Source organism: Oryza sativa, chromosome 3 (genome assembly GCF_034140825.1).
Source record: "Oryza sativa Japonica Group chromosome 3, ASM3414082v1".
NCBI lineage: Eukaryota > Viridiplantae > Streptophyta > Magnoliopsida > Poales > Poaceae > Oryza > Oryza sativa.
The window spans coordinates 23,777,966-23,799,281 of record NC_089037.1 but is presented as its reverse complement, the minus strand read 5'-3'; the positions used below and the strand labels follow the sequence as shown (position 1 = coordinate 23,799,281).

At 38.7% G+C, this 21,316-nt stretch overlaps 1 protein-coding gene across 3 annotated transcripts; it reads right to left on the bottom strand.

Moving 5' to 3' along the window:
• Positions 1-2,697: 2,697 nt before the first annotated feature.
• On the bottom strand, positions 2,698-9,537 carry LOC4333428 (uncharacterized). 3 transcript variants are annotated; one of them, XR_001544804.3, is made up of 10 exons: positions 9,229-9,537; positions 9,009-9,119; positions 8,470-8,597; positions 8,114-8,397; positions 7,370-7,439; positions 7,154-7,284; positions 3,666-3,786; positions 3,490-3,576; positions 3,200-3,365; positions 2,698-3,113 (listed from the first exon to the last, which is right to left on the bottom strand). XR_001544804.3 is itself a non-coding variant. In XM_015777321.3 (10 exons), exons 1-10 carry the CDS (start codon positions 9,356-9,358, stop codon positions 3,089-3,091), a joined length of 1,212 nt encoding a protein of 403 aa, XP_015632807.1. In that variant the 5' UTR covers positions 9,359-9,537; the 3' UTR covers positions 2,698-3,088. The 3 variants fall into 3 exon arrangements, 2 of the variants coding, with proteins under 2 accessions (XP_015632807.1, XP_015632809.1); XM_015777321.3 differs by having other exon boundaries at positions 3,200-3,324; XM_015777323.3 differs by lacking the exons at positions 7,154-7,284; positions 7,370-7,439 and having other exon boundaries at positions 3,200-3,324.
• Positions 9,538-21,316: the final 11,779 nt, after the last annotated feature.

Below are 21,316 nucleotides of genomic sequence, written 5' to 3'. Positions count from 1 at the left end.
TTACCGCGTCACATATAATCAGGTTCGATTTTTTTTGCCCGATTTCTTTTTCACTTTTTTTTTTCACGGATGGACGACGGAAACACTTTTTAATTGTTAAGTAGTAGAGATAGAGACAGAGACATAGATATAGATAGAGAAAGAGAAACGGAAAACTTTTTTCGCAACTTTTTTTTTGAATCGGACAGAAAAAAATTTTACGCTTGTTTTTTACCGCGTCGATGGAATCAGATTCGATTTGTTTTTTTACCACGCCATGTCACATATAATAGGATTCGATTTTCTTTGAAATCGGACATATACTTTTGTCTTTTTGGCCCTTTTCTTTACCAAGTACAGAGGTCGGATTCGTTTAGATTTTTTTCCTTTTTTCACCCTTTTTTACCGTGTAGACCGAGTCGGATTTGTTTCTTTTTTTTCCTTTTTTCGCACCTTTTTTTTGGATCGGACTTATTTTTTTCTTTTTTGTCGGTTTTTTTTGCCCTTTTTGATTTTTTTTCTCACACGGTTTTTTTCGCCCGCGGATTTTTTTTCGTTTGTTTCGTCCGTTTTTTTTATCGGACATAGTTTTTTTTCTTTTTTTGCCCAGTTTTTTTCGCACGGTTTTTTCGCCCACGGTTTTTTTCGGACGATGGAAGCACCTCTTATTTTTTAAGTAGTAGAGATTATTGTTATGTGATTTAGCTAAGGTGAAATTGATGGTGTTAAATTCGCTTGGATATATATTTTGTTAGAAAATCATGAGCTGTAATTAGGAGTTCGATCATCTCAAGTTAGCATGTGAGTTTTTTAAAAGATATATTTTATACGATTCCTTCTGTATTTTCAAAAACGAACGAACTTAAAAACTGACTCAAATACAGATTTGTGTTTCCAAAAACGAATGAAGTTAAAAACCGACTCATACACGGATGACGTAACAAAGTACCGGCAAAAACATCTTCAATTTTTATAATAGTAGAGATGAAGATGTTTTTGTCGGTACTTTGGTATGTGATCCGTGTTTGAGTCAGTTTTTAAGTTTATTCGTTTTTGAAATTACATATTCATATTTGATTTGGTCTTTAAATTCGTTCGCTTTTAGAACTATTATAATTATAAAAATTGAAGATGTTTTTGCCGGTATTTGGTATGTCATCCGTGTTTGAGTCAGTTCGTTTTTCAAATTACATATTCGTATTTGAGTCGGTTATTAAATTTGTTCGCGTTTATAAAAATGGAAGGAGTCGTGTAAGAAATATCTTTAAAAAAAACTCGCATGCTAACTTGTAAAAATAATATCCAAGCGAATTCCTATAATGAATTTTACTTTAGCTAAACCGTATAAAAATAATAAGATTAAGATAGTCTTCACATGTTGTAATGCATAGATATTTTTTCTAGTGTATATATATATATATGTGTGTGTGTAAACTTTTTATATACTTTGCATATGTACATAAACACACGTACATACGTACATGACGACTATTGGAGAAGGGGGCGTATCAGCCTCCCCCGGTCGGTAAGGACATGCTCCGGTGCCTGAGTTGAGTTGGGTTTTTGTGTTGGTTTTCTACTAATTATTAACCGTATGGTTGTATAATAAACTAGGTCAACTCGTTTTTCTTATTAATCCTATCTTACTATAAAATTATCCCCCACTAACTCCTTAAACTTGACATGCAAAGATGCCATATCATCATCCACTAACAATCATCACATTTAAACATCATGCAAACATGCTATATCTTTATAGTTTTTATAATTTAAGAGCTTCTCAAATACAAACATGTTAAATTATCATCCAATATAATTCACATAATATTTCAATGTGTATCTTTATTATGTTTTATGATATCCTATATAATTATATAGTTCATCCTCACTTAGTTAGTTCTTAAATGATTAATCTATGGTACAAATTATATTTCTTCTTTTTTTCCTCTAATTAAGTCATATCACATCAATTGTTTTTAGCCTTTAGATGATTAATCTACGGTCCAATAAATCTCCCTATTTTTTTTCTTCCATAAAGTCTACCACCTTACTGTTTACGTTTGAATCATCATTCTACATACTAATTAAATTTAAATTATCATAATCCATATTAATTTACTTAATCTAATGTTATCTAGCTTATATTACACTTTATTTTTTTTATTATTATCATGTTAAATTCCCACAGTAATACGCGAGGTTTCACCTGGTATAAAACAAACTCCATGCCCTTCTCGAGGTTTGCGTTGAAAGAAAAACAATATTGCAACCTGGCATAAACAGTGTTGTATAGCCCTAACAAAATGGCAGTACGACCGTATCACCGTAATACATGGGTCTCATCTCACGCTCCTACAATAATGTTTACATCGTCTCTTCTGATGGCAGCTTCACCAGCCACTACCAACTACCAACTTTTTTTAAGGAATAAAAATAACATGTGATGTTCGAGGACCCACATGTCAATTACTCTTACCAACTTTATTTTCTTTTAGAAACATGGTACAAACACAGACGCTCATAACGTGCGCACACTCACCCCTATGAACGCACACACGTACACCCTACCCCTATGAGCACCTCTGAAAGACTGGGCCAGCATATCTTGAGATTGACGAAGTTGCCACAGGCGTCTCGCTGTCGATGGGTACATCGCCTACCACTCAACTCTATTTTTTGTGGAAAGGGAAAAAGAGTGGAGCCCAAAAGATCCACATGTGAGTAATAACAAATATGTACAATAATTAAAAATGGTAATATCATGTTAATGATAATTAAAATCCCAATACAACACATGGACTATTAATATGCTATTAAACAATAATTCCGCAAACATGAAATGTCCACTAGCCCTAAATCATAGTCGAATCCGCTACAGTAGTGACAGGTCTATTTGGTAGAGCTTCAACTCCTAAATTTAACTTCAGGAGTTGAGTTTGAAGTAGTTCAGGAGTTGAGTTTGAAGTAGAGTTGTGGAGTAGTCTAAATTCAGCTCCTCCACCTCTCTAGTTCATTTTGTGAGAGCGCCCCACCTAGCTCCACTCCCATTTTAGGTGGACTGTCCGGCTGGACTGGAGCTGTGACAAACAGGTCCTTAGAGCCGTCCATCCTAATAGTACCGTGAAATTGGCCACCTGATACAGTTAGAATAGTGAGTACAGGAAGAACACGAAAAATAAATTGAAATAATCTTTTTTGGGCGTGGGGTAGGAGTGACTACTGGTAGAAGCATTTCTCGATAGCCTCCTCCACAGGAAGATATATTGATTGAGTATTGCAGTTCTCAGCCTTGACTATTGTTACCTCCACTGTTTTCGCAATATTTTCCACCAAGACTTCAAACAACTAAAGCCAAGACAGAAAAAAAAAAGGGGCTTGAGTGCAGACTGCAAGGTGAAAGAAATAACATATCTGGTCACATTTCAACAAAACTAGTAAACGCCAAGAGATAAATGAGTGGTAAATGTCACACCAATAAGTTGCTCTATAATAATAAAGATACTTTGGTACCTGTAAATTCGTAGTAACACGTTTCCCATTGCATCGAATAATAAGGTCTTTTTCTTGTAACCCTGCTGATAAAAGCTCCCGAGATACCTGGTTGAAAATTAGTACCAAAGATGACAATTACAGAATAACTATGAAATGCAGCACTTATATTGTTTATTGAGACAGTGCATTTATACCATCTCAACAAGAATCCCATCCAAGCCTTCATGCAAAGAAGTTGGAACATCCACCCAACGTGAAGACCGTGCAACATGCAAATTGTACCCCACAAAACTAATCATTGGACGACAATACTTCCTGTAAAAGAACATGGCGATAAACAAGATAATTAAATGCCACTAAATTTCTACCAAACTACAAATTGTCAAATATTACAAGAGTTTCCCCGTGATAAAGTAGCACAAAACATGCATAATACCATAAATAACATCGGCAAATGGCTAAGTCAACTTTAGCACCAGTTAAATACGTAGTTTCTCAATTTATTCAAACTAAGCACTTATCTTCACCTAACAGATTGTTCTGAGAAGACTCGGCTACAGATACTCTACTCTGAACATCGTCAGAACAACAAAGTAATTCTTTATTATAACATTCACCACACTGTATACTTAAGAAACTTGAATTCTACTCTTTCGAGTAGATTATTGGTAATACAGGAACTGTTACGTCATTAATATCATTGTTCTTGTCATCGAATTGTTTTGTAAAGGCCTAGTTGTTCCTGTCATCAAATTGTTTTGTATATGAGGCATAAGCTTATCTCAGAAGTGTTGCATTTCAACCATTGAGCACCTTCATGACAGTACATACTCAATTACTCATTGTTGGGAAGAAGCTATTTTCCAGGCAGTTCTTTGTTCTTTTTCACTTAAGTGTACTCACTAACTAGTAGTCTTCACGGATAGTATTTTTCCAGTTCGTTCATGTTTCTTAAACATTATGCCTTAGGCACTGTTATGCCTTCTCCCAGTTCCAGTGAAGTACATTTGCAGATAACAATTATATCATCTTTCCTGTGCTTTCCAAGAAATAAGAATAGTAAATAGCAGTAAGGCCAACACAAATAACTCTCTAAAGGACTGGTCAAGATGCTCCCCATGATGCTTGTCATCAACCCTTTGATGCCACAGGCCTTACCTGCATTCTTTATGAAGGTATGTGGATCTACATCACAGGGACAGTATCAAATATGCCACAGAATAATAATATATGACTATCAATTGACTCATTCAGTCCAGGCGCTCCTGGGACCCCACGACTCCCTGACCCCAGCAGTCTAGCAACCCCACAACTCCCCAACCCCAGTGCTCCCCCGAATTGCTCATACCACCGCTGCCAGCAACGGCGGTGGTGCCTCTCTTCCCCCAGCTCTTCTCCTTTCTCCTGTCCCCTTTCCCCCTTTCTCCAGATCCAGATCTGGATGCTTTCTGGCAGAGCTCTGTGAGGAGGCCAGTCAACCAGTGGCCGCCTGGCGGCGACGTGGCGCATAGGGTCCAATGCCGCAGCGTGGCAGCATGCTGGCAAGGCCATGGTGGCTGTGTACATGGAAGGCGGCGGCACGTAATGGCAGGGCACTTGGCCTGATTTGGCTCGTTGCCAGCTGGCCGTGCGAATTCATTGCGCTGACGCTTCCATTTCCCTGCTCCACGCTTATGTCTGCTTGCACTCTGATGCTCTTAGCAATAGAAGGGAATGGAAGATGTACTCCGCATAGAAGAAGTTCCAGAAGGAGAAGGGCCTAGTGCCTTCCTAGTTCAAGGACTATGTTGTGCAGCCTTTCTTTCGGCAAGTGGGACTGGCAGCAGCAGGTTCATCAAGCCTGCTGGATCCCGCAGCCTCCCCCGCCTCGCTGTCGCTGGTGGCTGGCTGCGGCAGGGCAACAGGAAGGGCTAGTTTCATTCTTCCCCTTGTCACGTCCACTGGTGGATCTGGCAACGACAGGCAGGTGGCGGTTGGGTGGGCTAGATCCACTTCTCCCCTCCCTCCTTATGTTTGGCCGCCTAAGGCCTTGTTTGGTTACGCTTGGATTCAATCCGGTCCGGGAATAACAAGTATAGTAAGAAATTTATGATAGATACAATGAGAGACCGGGATTTATTCCGGGCCAGGAACCAATTTACTCATGATAGGGACAATAAGAGACCGGGATTAGTTCCACACCTCTTGACTAGTGGATTGATTCCCGGTCTCTTATTGTTCATATCAAGAGTAAATTGGTTCCCGGCCCGGAATAAATCATGGTCTCATTGTATCTATCATAAATTTCTTACTATACTTGTCATTCCCAGCCCGGATTGAATCCAAGCGTAACCGAACAGGGCCTAAGGTGGGGAACTCCACGGGAGGCAGCGTGTTTCAATTGATGGGTGGGATGTACTAAGGGAGTGTAGATCAAGCTACTTCTCAAGACTGCCTCAGTGCGGTTTTTGTTCAACAGGGTTCAGCAAGCAGCAAATTGCATATTTTTGGCAGAGCGATTTTGACATCAAAGTTTCTAAGCAAAAAAGTGATGTAATGGGTTGGTGTTGCACCAAGGATAGAGCAAGTTTGAAGCAAGGACATAGAAGAAGATCTGAAGCTTAATCTTTTAGCTTTTCTTTTATTTTCAGTTATGAGGTTTAGGGTCTAAATATCCTAATTATAACTTTTGGCTATGTGTATGGATATAGAGGCCAGATTTATATACATATGTACTATTATAAAAATTGAAAATATTTTTGCCGGTATTTTGGTATGTCATCCATGTATAAGTCAGTTTTTAAGTTCGTTTGCTTTTGGAAATACATATCCGTATTTGAGTCGGTTTTTAATATTGTTCACTTTTGATAATACAGAAGGAATCATATAAGAAATCCGTTTAAAAAAACTCGCATGCTAACTTGAGACGATCGGACTCCTAACTGCAGCTCATGATTTTCTAAAAAAATATATATCCAAGCGAACTCCCACAGTGAATTTTATCTTAACTAAACCATATAACAATAATAAGATTAAAATAGACTTCACCCGTTGCAACGCACGGGCATTTTTTCTAGTTATCTAAAAAAAATATGCTGCAATTATTAGTCTTCTCAGGTCCCATTCAGGTAATTTGGTGTTTCAGCATAACCACTGAAAGATAAATTGGCTTGAAGGGTGCTTATAGCAGAAATTCTGTCAACTAGTATACTAATTTTAAATAGGCCCTGCCACTGCCTCACTAGTCTTAGCTGAATTACATACTAAAGGAGCGCCTAGTGCCTTTAATCATGTACAGAAACTTAAACTATATATACAGGAAATCATGCATAAGATAAAACAATAAACAAGCATGTAGGACCTTAGTTTTGATATGAATGGTGGTCTGAAGACGAATTTTTCAGTCCAATATTTCCAGTTTTAAAGTTCAAAAATCATCTGAATATATGCTCAGCCATTTCCTTAAAGGGAAAAGAGGAGGAAAGAAGGTTGGCATCATGGCATGTAGCACCATCACACAGCACTGCAGAGTTTATGCAGTACTCCTTAAATTGCATCACTCATCCTGCATCTAAATTGATAGTCTCATACACATGCACACACAAGTAAACAGGAACGACATCTCATCCAGCATGTATGAGCCGCTGACCCCAGTCAAACATCAGTTAAGAAGATCATCATTAATTTAAAGCATAAAGAATACCCGGTTGTTTTGAAATAGTCCCACCATTTCAAAATGATGTTAGACGGCAAGAAAGGAGTAAAACTCATACTATGGAAAAGCATTCCAATGACATTCCCCTTTTTGTTTATAGCTGGGCCTCCTATTGCAGTCTATAAGGAAACAACAAAACAACCGTATTATGCAATGAACAGGATAATATACTAATATATTTGAAGAAACTAAAAATATACTTACAAATGTGTTTATAAATGTTGCTCTCAGCATTTCTTGACAAATCTTAGGTAGATCAGCCCAACGTTCAACACTAGTAATAAAGAAGGGGATAAGAAAAATAGATTGTTTCAATGATAATGTCTTTAACCTTATCTATAGTAGTCGACTATATATAAAGAAAATACTAGTAATTATTCTTCCAACCCACCAGTTTGTTTACTATTTTGTTTGCAATTCATGTTTTTTAAGTCTTGCCTATATTCTCCATTCCTACTTTACAAGATATATACAAGGGGAGAATTATTCATCCAACAGACCAAAACTTGTTTTACCGTTTTGTTTGCAATTCAGTATGTTCCTTTAAGTATTGACCACTTCTTATATATTCGTTCTTTATAAGATCATATTTAAGATAAATTATGCCTATTCCAACTACAATGTTGGTGTTTAGTCCATAGCCACAGTTATCACCCTTTTGGCAAGTATGTTTGATCAACTTAGACTAGTGTTTGGTTTGCTATCACCCTTTTGGTAGGCAACTAAATCTTAGCTTAATGCTCAACTTGTTATAAACACAACTCCTTGTCAAATTCTGATTAACTTGTGCCAAGGATTTCTTAGCCACAAAAAGGTGGTATGCCACAACTTAGCACAAAAGGTTTGGCATGCAACCAAACAACCACTGATTTTGTGACATGTAAAAATTAACTGAAATATGAATTTACATAAAGATCATGATAAGAAACTAGTTAGCTGTTATAGTACCTGTAAATTCCACGATTCGCTTGAAGCCCAAAGGGCTCCTGAGATTGTCGACCAAGTCCAATAATTGTATCCCCAGGGCAAAGCTTGTAACGGGTTGAGTGAGGCTGCAGCATTGCTATACCATGATAGGCATCCCTTGCAGTTCTGCTCTCATTGATTTCCACAAACTTCATGGTTTTGACAACAGGGTAAAATAAAACAGACAAGACCAACAAATTCCAGTGATGATCACATGCTATTATGGTAGCATCGTAAGAGACACCATCAAATAGATAGATATTTATCTACAATAAATTATGTATCAAAGTTTAGTAACAGAAAACTAAACAGATGTGAATTAATAAAAAAAATGTTACCTTTTCAACGTCAGGGAAAGCAGGATCATGAATGTTTACAGTTGCAGATGAAATTATTGTCCCAATCATACTAGATTTATCAAAGTCTATAATAAATCCCGAAGCTTTATACAGTCGATCACCATCAACTACAAGACATAATATATTCATATATTAGGGGAAAAATAACACGCAAAAAAATGAAACCTACTTGGTTGCATCATAAAATCTTATCATTAACAGTTTAAAGTTTTCAGGCCAAGTATCTCGTTGAAAAGGTGTAATCTTTGTCAAAAAGTTTAATTTCAATGTGTACAACATAGAAGAGCTTAACAGTTCTTATGAAGAATCAAGCATCATATCCGACAGTTAACAAATGTGTAGTCTTTTTTTGTCCAACTTGGTCAAAAGTTCAAAATATAAATCCTTTTGGCAAATCGAAGTTCATTGCAGGCTAGGGAATAATAATAATAATGATGTAATATTTAAGAGTTAAGATTGTATTACAAGTTTGTACGAGAAGAGAGAGAGAGAGAGAGAGAGAGAGAGAGAGAACGAACCGTCAAAGGAGACGACGCTGACGACCGCCTGGGAGACCCGCGCCACGACCTTCCTAGTTTCTGCGTCTATGGGCAGGTTAGCCTCTCGAGGTATCACCAACACTTGATCCTCTAATTTCAATCAGGGGATTAGTAATTTTAGTCCCGGTGACGACCATCAAGCAGGAAACTAAGGCTTGGAAAAAGAAAGAAAAAAAAAGATGGGATTTTTGCAGGCTACCTGGGCGGCAGGAGCAGTGGAGGAGAGGGATTTGGGCAGGGAGATTCCAGGGGTGCTTCGTGGGCACGACGGGGTTGATCGCCCTCTGCTTCGCCGGCGGCTCGCCGGTGTCCGCATCCCTCGCTGACATCTCCGCGCGGTGTGCAGTGCAGGCAACAACAATCAAGTGCAACAGGGGCGGACGGATCTAACGCGGGACACGAACGGATGGATCTAACGCGGGATGGATATCGGCGCCGGCGGCGGCGAACTCGCAAGGAGGGGCGAGACGGGTGGTGGGAGGACGCCGAGCCGAGGGGACGGGAAGACAAAGGCCTTCGTTTGGGTCGATACGATGCCTACCAAAACCCCCACACCCAAAAATCTCATCTACTCCCACCGTCTCAAATAAACCAATTTACCATACAGAATAATATAATTATATTGGTGATACATAAATTTATTATTAGATAGGTATAATTTAATACGTAAACTTATAAAATGTCTGTTTTGGTGCACAAACTTATTTAATTCGTGAAAACCATGACTACAAAGGCTTAACAAGGTTAATTTTAACTAACTTAGCTCTATTCTTATAAAAATTGAAGATATTTTTGCCAGTACTTTGGTACGTCATCCGTGCATAAGTCGGTTTTAAGTTTGTTTGTTTTTGGAAATACCGACTAAGTTGGTTTGTTTTTGAAATATATAAGGAATCGTATAAGAAATCTCTTTAAAAAACTCGTAACGATTAGACTCCTAATTGAAGTTCATGATTTTCTAAAATAATATATTCAAACGAGTTTGCACAATAGATTTCACCTTAACTAAAATGTATAACAATAATAAGATTAAAATAGCTTTCACCAGTTGCAACGCACTGGCTTTTTTTTTCTAGTATTGATTAAAATGTGATGTGCATGTATGCATAAGACGTGCTATATTTATAAATGAGGAATTTCATAAATTTTCTTACTGTCGACGGGGGATACCCCTTATTAAATGATGTATAAGTAAGAGTGAAAGGATGATCGAGCGTAAAATAGGAAGAAATTTGGATGATAAGTGTGTCGAAGTTTGATGTCGCGATTCCGGTATTTGCATAGTATGGGGATCGTTGGTACTAGGGTATACGCGAGACTGACTGAGGTAAAAGAGATGGAGACGGGGATTTTTATACAGGTTCGGGCCCCTGAATTGTCAGGTAATAACCCTATATCCTGTTAGCCGAAGCCGGTATTGCTCTTATTCACCATAATCACACCAGTACAATATTTGGGGTAGCCTATCTAACTGTTATCGACTTGGCGGTCTGTAGTTCTGACTCGTAGTCGACAACAGGGTAGTCTTCCTCCTTGAATCCGTGCCCGGCGAGATCAGAGACAATGCTATGTCTTTCCTGACAGTATCTGGAGATACCGTAGGGGACTAGCCGTGCTTATCCCTAAAATTGATATCTGGCGTCTTGTCTTGGCGTATGTTGGCTTGTATTGGCTTGTGGCGTCTATGTTGATTGTGTGTTGATTGTCTGTGTCCCCTCTCCTCCTAGGGGCCTTGTATTTATACTCATAGGTGTCTCCTTGTCCAAGTAGAACTAGGGAAACCAATACGGATACAATCCGAGTAGTCCTTGTTGTTTCCATGTAGAACTCTGGTTGTCTTTCCATATCCGGAACTCCTCCTATATCCGCAGGCTGTTTCCGTATAGGACATGGTATGTGGTGGATCCTGCCGAGATTTAGTCGACTACTATTAGGTATGTGGTATCCATAACCCCGACAAAGTGATTAATGGAACCGTTAAGCTGTGTTCGGGAGGTGAGGCTGCACACGTAAAACGGAGCGACGCATTTTCTTATGATTAATTAAATATATACTAATTATTATTTTTTTTTTGAAAAAATGAATTAATATGAATTTTTAAAGTAGCTTTTGAAAAAAAAACACCGTTTAACCATTTAAAAAACATGCGCGTAGAAAACGAGGAAAGTGAGTTGAGAAAGTTGGAGAAAGAACTCAGCCTACACTATTCAACTATTTTAAGACAAATTTAAGTTATAGAAATATAATTATTATGGGACAAAGGTATTAGTGTATTATGTTCACGATACCCTATTTTAGATGCGGTCTATTATTCTTCTCTCTCTATCTCTCCATGACATGTGACTTTTCACGATCTAAAAGCGTTGATTTGATAATTAACACTGTTTGAAATCTAGTTAAGATAGTTACACATGTTATTCTCAAAATTCACAACGGGAAAAGGCGTCAAATTATTAAATTTCTCCCTCGCGACGCCGTTTCGGACTACTTGCGTGGTGCGCCTCACATATCACTGTAGCAACAGTGGTGCGCCTCACATATCACATATCCCATCGCTACCGCAAATCGAGCTTAGAGCAGGAAAAATAAGAGGAGCTGTAAACATATTTTAAGTAGGTAAATGAGGAGAGAGAAGAGAAAGGGGCTACAGATTAGTAAGCTGTAGCACGGACTCTAAAACGCAGTGTGTATATGACAGGTAGGACTATGTATTAATAGTGTACTACTCCGTAGTATGTAAAATGAGCTATTAGATTGACTATAGATAAATTGGAGCTAGTAGTTGACTGTAGTATTAAACTTGCTCTAATAGTTAATACTTTCATTGATCGTGCATTAATTCCGTCTTGACTTATACGGTGTTTAGCAATTTAAAAAAAGTACTCATTGTAAATAAGAGATTTATTAAAGCCAAACTCGGAGGCAGCTGGCCTACAAACGCTTTTTTTTCTTCTCAGCGTGTACTCCCTCCGTCCAAAAAAAAAAAAGACAAACCCTGGGTTTCCGTATCCAACATTTGATCGTCCGTCTTATTTAAAAAAATATGAAAAAATTAAAAAGACAAGTCACGTATAAAGTATTAATCATGTTTTATCATCTAACAACAATAAAAATACTAATTATAAAAAAATTTCTCATAAGACGGACAGTCAAACGTTGGACACTGAAACCTAGGGTTTGTCTTTTTTTGGGACGGAGGGAGTATGTCTCACCATGGCTGGCTTTCATGAAGGGGTGACGGCAGATATATACATAGCATCTCACTTACACTTTCATCATCATTTTGTGCGCTTTCCAGAGGAGGAAGATTTACATTCTTCCTATTTGACCCGAAACCGATCGATCTAGCCATGAGCAGGTTGAAGAGAGCTAAAATGATTAATTGAGTGATATGGTTGAAGGGACAAGGTAATTTTATAAGTTACTTCCACTTTGACTCAACTAGGATGATGAAACTAATCAAGTGTGCATAACACTAATGGGTTACATAGGTACATCTTAATTGAGCTAGGTCATCACTCTAGTAGGATGCATAATAATAAAAAGATGAACAGGTCGGCGATTAAACTAGGAAAAAAATACCCTTGCGATGCTAAAACTCAGTGCGGAGGTTGGGGATTGATCCCTATGTGAACCGCTGGACTCTAGCCGGCTTAATGCCTTTCTAGCTTTACATGCTACTAAAGTAATTATGCACATGCAATACATGTATTTGAAAAAAAAAATAAACTAAACATGCTATATATAGGAGCCCTGTTTTTTAAAAAAGTGTATTATCATACATGTTACTCCAATATGTTTACTTGGATCTTCATGCAAAAGCACAACAAAATATTATATGTCATACCACACGATAATGATCTACCAACAACAAATACTACTATTAGGAATGACCTCAACCAACAACCGGAACACAACAGTATAAGAGTGGAATTCCTTTTATCGCCCTCGCAAATAATAAATCATTTTTGTCGGCCGTAGAACACCCAAACAAGTACACTTGCAGGCATACTGTGGTTCATAATTTTGTTTGATTTGTCCTAAGAGTACAATTCCTTTTACTGGTCAAGCGCAGGAAGCATAGGCAGAATCAGACAATGGCATTGCTTTACGTTTATTACCAACTAAATAAAAAATTAAACCATGAAGTGAACATAACAAAAATAATAGACACAAACCTCTGCTAAGTGAAGTTCGTAAACATAATAAAATGTAAAGCGTGAAACAACAAGAATTAGTGTTGAACTAGTAAGAGAGTGAGTAATCAATCATACTCTTTTAATTAGCATCAAAACTCACAAGTATTTAAGATAATAACATCAGAAACATGTCGCTCTAAATATTTGAATATTTGATCATCACATACTTCAACAATGTACCAACACTAGAATTTCCATGATTTTTTCTCGAATACGCAAGAGAACTACGTATCACTGTAATAAGAAGAAGTATACGGATATTTACAACACCCCCACACACCCAAGCACCATAAACTAAAAGAAAATAAATGCAACAGATACAGGTTTAGGCCACAACCAACACCACCAAATTACACACATCTCTAGTTAGCAGCCACAACCAGCTGACAGCTGAGCCAACCTCCTTTGCTCCTTAACACCATAAGTATCCTTCCTCCAGAATTTGTACGTAAGGGGAAGAAGCTCCATTGAGTACGTAGTAATTTCGATGTTTCCACAAGAACCAAGCACCCAGTGTGATCAGCGACTCCGGCGGCACCCGGAATATTCTATGAATTTGTCCTGAGCAAAAAGGAAGGATACTCCAACAGTAAGAACAACAGATATTCTTGTTGGGAAAGCCTAACTGCTGCGGTACAAGTTTATATTTCAGAGACAGCAAAAGGTGATAATCGTGTTGCAGTGGTTGATTTCCAACATTTAATTTACTTCTATCTGCTGCATCCTGTGGGCACTCTTAGCAAGTACTTCTGAAATCGGACATGTCGACTGCTTTGTAGGATCAAATCACAAGAACTAAGCCAACCAGAGGGGGGTGAATGGTTGGTATACCCAAAAACCGAAAACTTTTAGCGGAAATAAAAGTTACCCTCGAACTCGATGGAGATCGGTCTGACCGGAGTAGATTAGCTGGTCTGACCGAAGCGTAGCCGCCGGTCTGACCGGTGTTGATCTACCGGTCTAACCGCCGAGATCGCCTGCCGCCTGCTGTCGCCGCCGCTGGTCTGACAGCCGTGTTCCCGCCGGTCTGACCGCCGCTTGCCGCCGGTCTGACTGCCGGTAGATCACCGGTTAGACCGCCGAAACCCGGTAAACACAAATCGAAGAACTCTTAAAGTGGATGACAACTTTATTGCTTCTCTCTGTGTTTACAAAGTGCACCAACAGCACTCCTTACAAAAATCTCGACTAAACTCGAAACCCTAACTAAACTAGCTCTCAAAAGCTATACAAAAACGATACCGGGAAGCCTCACGCTCCCCCTCTATTTATACATGAGGTAGGCAGCCTAAAGCCACAAACCAAACTCACACTAAGAGTCCTAAACACCTTAAGAAACCCTCTAGTACAAGAAACAAACTTTACATAACCAATCATACCAAATTTGGACTCCTTCCAAATTCGACTCCGCATCCCATACGCACACCATACCTCTATCGTATGCCATATGGAATCTCCATCAACCACGTGCATCAACTCTAGCCTTAGTATCCCGCATGATATCTGACCACCGCGGACATCGTCTTACCACCAAGCCGACTCCCGGTCCATCACCGCAAATACTCTCCCGAGGCATCGAGTCACCAACACATGAAACAAACAAAGAAACCATATTCCGAGACCAAATCTAAAAATTTTCACATTACTTCTCCCCCTTTTGACAATGATTTAGCTTAGCATTCATATAGCATATCAAGTCATGTGTTGCAATAGAAAGAAGATAAACCCATCTATAATAGAACAAGCATGCATTAAAGTATAACCATGAACCAAAGATTTTACAATTAAGCTTGAATCAACAATCAAAAATCATGATTTCATACGATTTATAATGCAACATCTTAACAAGCACATAGATTGAAGAATAAACACTAAACACATATACCTATTGTATTTATCACTCTTTCTCAAATAACCTTTAGCACAAAATAACAAAGAGAATTTTTAACGTTTTCTTTTCTTGAGCCTTTTTGCTCATATTTTTCTTTTTTTATATTCCGGGTACGTCTCTGTCGTCAAGACTGTTTCCAGGGATTCGGCACCCATTATTTTGCTCACATCAAATACGTCCTTATCGTCAAGACTGTTTCCAAGGATTCGATATTCATTTTTTTCATATTTTTATTCTCTTTTTCACAATGAGCAATTAAAGCTATTTGAGGAATAACAATTCAATAAAGCATATGTATAGAGCATTTATAAATCAAACCATATGCTAGCATCAACATTGCATATTTTCTTAATTCAAGTATAGAATTTAAGTGTCATGCATCATCTCCCTTAAGAGCAAAATCTAAATCTCATGAAAAGACTAGAATACATACAAGCTATGCTAGAGACAAATAGACCTTCAAAGTATTGCTAGCATGCACAAGAAAATACCATATGTATAGAAAAAATCTCTCTTTTTGCTATTTTTTTCATTGTCATATTTTTGCTTGATAAAACCATGAGGTACAAACTCCCCCTCAAATCATGCCAAAAGAAAGTCATAAAAAGCACTAACTCCCCCTCAAGATAACCTCCAATTCTCCCCGAACAAAAATCAAGAAGAAATCAAAGATTTTGAAAAAGATATCCAATTGCAAATGATATCACCAAAGTTCTCATGAATCGACATATATCCACTTGTATTAACAAAAATTACTACCTCAAACACTGGCATATGAAAAGCTAATAATCGAGAGAGTAGAACCAAAAATATGTCAATCCAAAAGTAAATTGATCCATAAAAAGCAATCGTCATCTCAACGTTGAATGCACATGGGGAGTATGCCGCCAAAAATTACGAACGAGAAGATGTCGAGGCCTCCGTGTTGGGGTTAGAAATAAGAAATTTTGGAATCCAACACTGAGTCACACGACCAGTAAAACCAGTAGGTACATATGCACTGACAAAATCAGAATCAGACTTACCTGAAAAATTATCTTTTTGCTTCACAAAAGTCCGATTTGAATTTCGCACAAAATTGCCCCGAGGCCGGTCTGACCGCCGCTGTGCCTGCGGTCTGACCGGGCCTGGCAACCGGTCTGACCGCCGGTTCACCTGTGGTCTGATCGCTGGTCGGTCTGACCGACTGGTCAGTGTCGGTCTAACCGTGGTCCTCGAATTAAAACCCAATTTTTGCCAACGTCGTTTTGCAAAAGCAATTTCTCTTTCCTTTTTCTGTTTATGGGCAAGTCTAAAACAAAAACCAACCAAATGTCCATCTTTTCCACAAAAAGAACAAGTGTACTTCTCACGACAAGTTTGTGAAGTAGATGGTTTTGAAATTGATGGTTTTGCAACAACAGAAGGTTTTGCATTCACAACATTTGATTTCGAAGAAGATGCATTCAAAGAAGACATGATACCAGCAGATTTAAACACAGTGTTCTTAGGCTCAGTTTCAATCAAAATTTCACCTCTCCTAGCAACACCCAGAACAGTAGGAGGATGTCTAGTATGATGAGCATAAGAATAAAAACCTAAACCACGATTGTGTGTGCTAACTTTAGATTGATCAAGAATCATGTTGAGGTTCTTTTTACCATCAGAAAATCTTTGCAAAGAACTTTTCAAATAAGAAACCTCTTGAGTAAGAATAGCACAATTTTTGCAAGCATCCAAAAGACCTTTTTTTTTCTACAAGTTGAGCAAGAAAACACCTCATCTTGTTTAACAATTTCTTCCATGTGTTTAACACGCCCTAAAGCATCTTTCAACTTCAACTCATTCAAAACACACTTTGAACAATCTTGAGAAATCAAAACACCATTATTTTGTTTTACCTTATTTGCACATGAAGCATTGACCAAAGAACTTGCACAAAAAGCTACTTTGTATTTTTTTCAAAATGTTCTTTGTCAAAATCAACTCATCAACAACACGAGCATGTAAAGCAAATCCAAGAGGAAAAGAAGATTCCAACTTTTTAGATTTTTCAATCTCAAATTCCAATTTATTGCAATTAACAGAATAAACATCTCGCAAAGCATTAATTTCAGAAAATAAAACTTCACAAGATTGACAATTATCATCATTAGGAATTAAAGAATTTAATCTAGCAATTTCAGCATTAAGAATCTCAATAGTGTGATCCTTCTCATCAAGCTCAATAGAACATGTTTGAAGTTTCTTAGCAAATTTGTAAGCAGCATATTCTAATTGATCATAATTAAGCTTTTCTTCATTATCATCATCAGATTCATCAACATCAGAACTTGCATTACGAGCAATAAAAGCTAGATCAACAACTTGCTTACCTTTGCCCTCATCTCCATCTTCCGGTTCATCAAAAACTTTTATGAGTTCTTGGATTAACCACTGCATGCAATGCTTCTTGTTCTCCTTCTCCTTCATGTTCTTCTTCTTGTTCATCTCATCATCTTTGACTCTACTATCATCTTCCTTCTTGCCTCTCCCAAGCTTAGGACAATGCGAGCGAAGATGATCAAGTGCACCACACTCAAAGCAACGATTCGGTTCTCCTCTTTTCCTGTTCCTAACATTTTTCATAGCTCGAGAAAATTTGTTAGATAACAAAACCAAGTCCTCCTCCTCGAACTGTTCGAGTTGATCATCGGACATGGCATTAAATAAAGCAAGAACAGAAGACTTTGATGAAGAAGCACCAACATCCAAAGAAGTCAAGGAAGAAACCAAAGCACTGGACTTAGAATTAACTTTACGAGCAAGAATATTCATCTCATGAGTTTTCAATTTTGTGTAAAGCGAATCCAAAGTCAAAGTAGACATGTTAACAGACTCCTGAATAGATGTAACTTTCATCTCCCAAATAGACATGTCAAGACCATTCAAAAAGTGGCGAGAAATCTCAGATTGTGGATAATTAGCATCATAAGAAGAATCAACAGATCTAAGATCACTCAAAATTTTATTAAACCGAGAAAGATAGTCATCCAAAGCTTCTCCAGGTTTCATCTCAAATTTAATATATTCCTTTTTAAAAAGATCTCGACGAAGCTCTTTAATGTTATTTGTTCCTCGATGAAAATTACTCAAAGCAACCCAAATCTCATGAGCAGTTTGAAGATGAGCAACACGATCATAATCAGAACGAGAAATACCACTCAAAAGAATGTTGCGAGCTTTGCAATTATTTTCAACTTCAGTTTTTAAAGCATCAGTATTAATAACTTCAGGAATCACATAAGGATGAGAAACTTTCCTCCAAATATCATAATTCTCAGCCATAATATAAGATTGCATCCTACTACACCAATGAGAAAAATCCGTTCCATCGAAAACATGAGGCTTAGTTGAAAACCAAGCGGGAGTAGCTATGGCAAAAACTCTAGATCGATAAAAATCCAAAGAAGCAAACAAGGCTCTGATACCACTTGTAGGATCGAATCACAAGAACTAAGCCAACCAGAGGGGGGGTGAATGGTTGGTATACCCAAAAACCGAAAACTTTTAGCGGAAATAAAAGTTACCCTCGAACTCGATGGAGATCGGTCTGACCGGAGTAGATTAGCCGGTCTGACCGAAGCGTAGCCGCCGGTCTGACCGGTGTTGATCTACCGGTCTAACCGCTGAGATCACCTGCCGCCCGCTGTCGCCGCCGCCGGTCTGACCGCCGTGTTCCCGCCGGTTTGACCGCCGCTTGCCGCCGGTCTGACTGCCGGTAGATCACCGGTTAGACCGCCGAAACCAGGTAAACACAAATCGAAGAACTCTTAAAGTGGATGACAACTTTATTGCTTCTCTCTGTGTTTACAAAGTGCACCAACAACACTCCTTACAAAAATCTCGACTAAACTTGAAACCCTAACTAAACTAGCTCTCAAAAGCTATACAAAAACGATATCGGGAAGCCTCACGCTCCCCCTCTATTTATACATGAGGTAGGCAGCCTAAAGCCACGAACCAAACTCATACTAAGAGTCCTAAACACCTTAGGAAACCCTCTAGTACAAGAAACAAACTTTACATAACCAATCATACCAAATTTGGACTCCTTCCAAATTCGACTCCGCATCCTATACGCACACAATACCTCCATCGTATGCCATATGGAATCTCCATCAACCACGTGCATCAACTCTAGCCTTAGTATCCCGCATGATATCTGACCACCACAGACATCGTCTTACCACCAAGCCGACTCCCGGTCCATCACCGCAAATACTCTCCCGAGGCATGGAGTCACCTACACATGAAACAAACAAAGAAACCATATTCCGAGACCAAGCTATCCCCAACTTGACTCATTAGTAGCAAACAACAGTATTACATACGTATAGAACCCATCTAGAAGCCATAACCATGAAACAATCACGGATATCCAAAGAAACAACCCGAAACCGAAACCGACTCAACATCGGCCGGTCAGACCACGGGCCGGCCGGTCTGACCACACACATAGCACCGGTCTGACCGGCCACACTAGCCCGGTTTGACCGGACACATAAAATGATAGAACCTGTAACCGGTCAGACCGGACACATAAAATGATAGAACCTGTAAATCCAATCATATCAAAAACCACTTCGACAATAATCTTCAAATATCAAAACCAATAATCACCGATGCCAATTGTTCATCACAGAATAAGAATCAAAACACACTTTGATCTTACATGCTTATCCAAGACGCAAGCGAATTCCTGAAATGTAGTCGCACAAATAAGGTTCAGTACTCTGATGTCCAATCAGAACTATCACAACAAAGAAGGATGCTGTTATATTCCCAGGGGCTGAGACACTACTCATCTTTCCAGAGGTAGATCATAGAAGCACTGTTGTCCACTATACATGCACTTGAGCATCATGAACACCAGCAGTTTGATCTCAAGTACGCAAAGAAACTGGGAGCTGGCAGCCTGGTACATGCAACAGTCGTGATCTTTAACTTTCTGCTAGGTTTAGAACGAATCCATGTGATGCGACCACGTATGTGACGTCATCACTTCAGATGTTCAGAACAAGAAATTTAACTCACAGTGTGTTTAGTTCATGTCAAAATTGGAAGTTTGGTTAAAATTAGAACGATGTGACGGAAAAGTTAGAAGTTTATGTGTGTAAAAAAGTTTTGATGTGATGGAAAAGTTGAAAGTTTGAAGAAAAAGTTTAGAACTAAACTTGACCTCAGCCTCAGTAGAAACAGAAAGAATACCGTAAGAGGCGGCAGAATAGGAAACTGCAAAAACAGAAGAACATTGATTTAACGGCAGAATGAGCTGCCTGCAGATTCTTTTTCAGAGCAAGAGCTAGGCAGCTAGCTACCCATGGTTTGACAAGAATTTAGGAATTTTCGCCTTCAAGTGGGTGTTTTTCCCTTTAATTTAAGCACTCAAAATGTATTTATTCCTGATCAAATTTCAGGAAACATTCAGTGAGAAGGCGATGAGAAGATGTGATTTGTTCATAGGGAAGTGTCAGGAAATCAGATAAACCCCAAGCACATGCAGCCGATAGAATCCATATTAGTTGGGATTTGGGACCTTTCAGATTTTTGACTAGCTAAGTGGCGATCGTAAGGTACAGTCTACAGACCAGTTGGGGTATTTACGTAGTACTATACCATATCCTGACGCTATTGATGGGCCAAGCTAAGATTCAGTTCTCATCTTAACCGCAACAGCTTTGCATCTTTTTAGTACCTATTTCTTGTCTGTCATCACCTGGATTTTACCTAATGCTTATTTCTGAAAGAACTCTTTTTTTTTCCATGACCACTTCAGTTAATTGTAGTGGTGCGCATCATGCAGCATGGTGATGTCGGTGAAATTTAACATATGCAACTATGCACCATCACATAGCAAACCATAATCACCTACATTTTTCATGTGAAGTATATAGTCCCTTCGTCCCAAAATATAAAAATCTAGGATGTGATGGGACATTTTCTAATACTATGAATCTTGACAGTCTGTTGACTTTCTTTACATGCCATGTGCTCTCTAATCAAATTAAGGGTGTGTTTGGTTGCAAGGATGGGATGGGATGGGATAGGACCATCCCATCCTAGGTGGTGTTTGGTTTATGGATCAGGTGGGTTGGGTTGGACCCAGAAGGGAATATTCTCTCAATATGCTGGGTGGGATGGTTCCACCAAATCGGTGGGACGGGGTGGAACGGGGC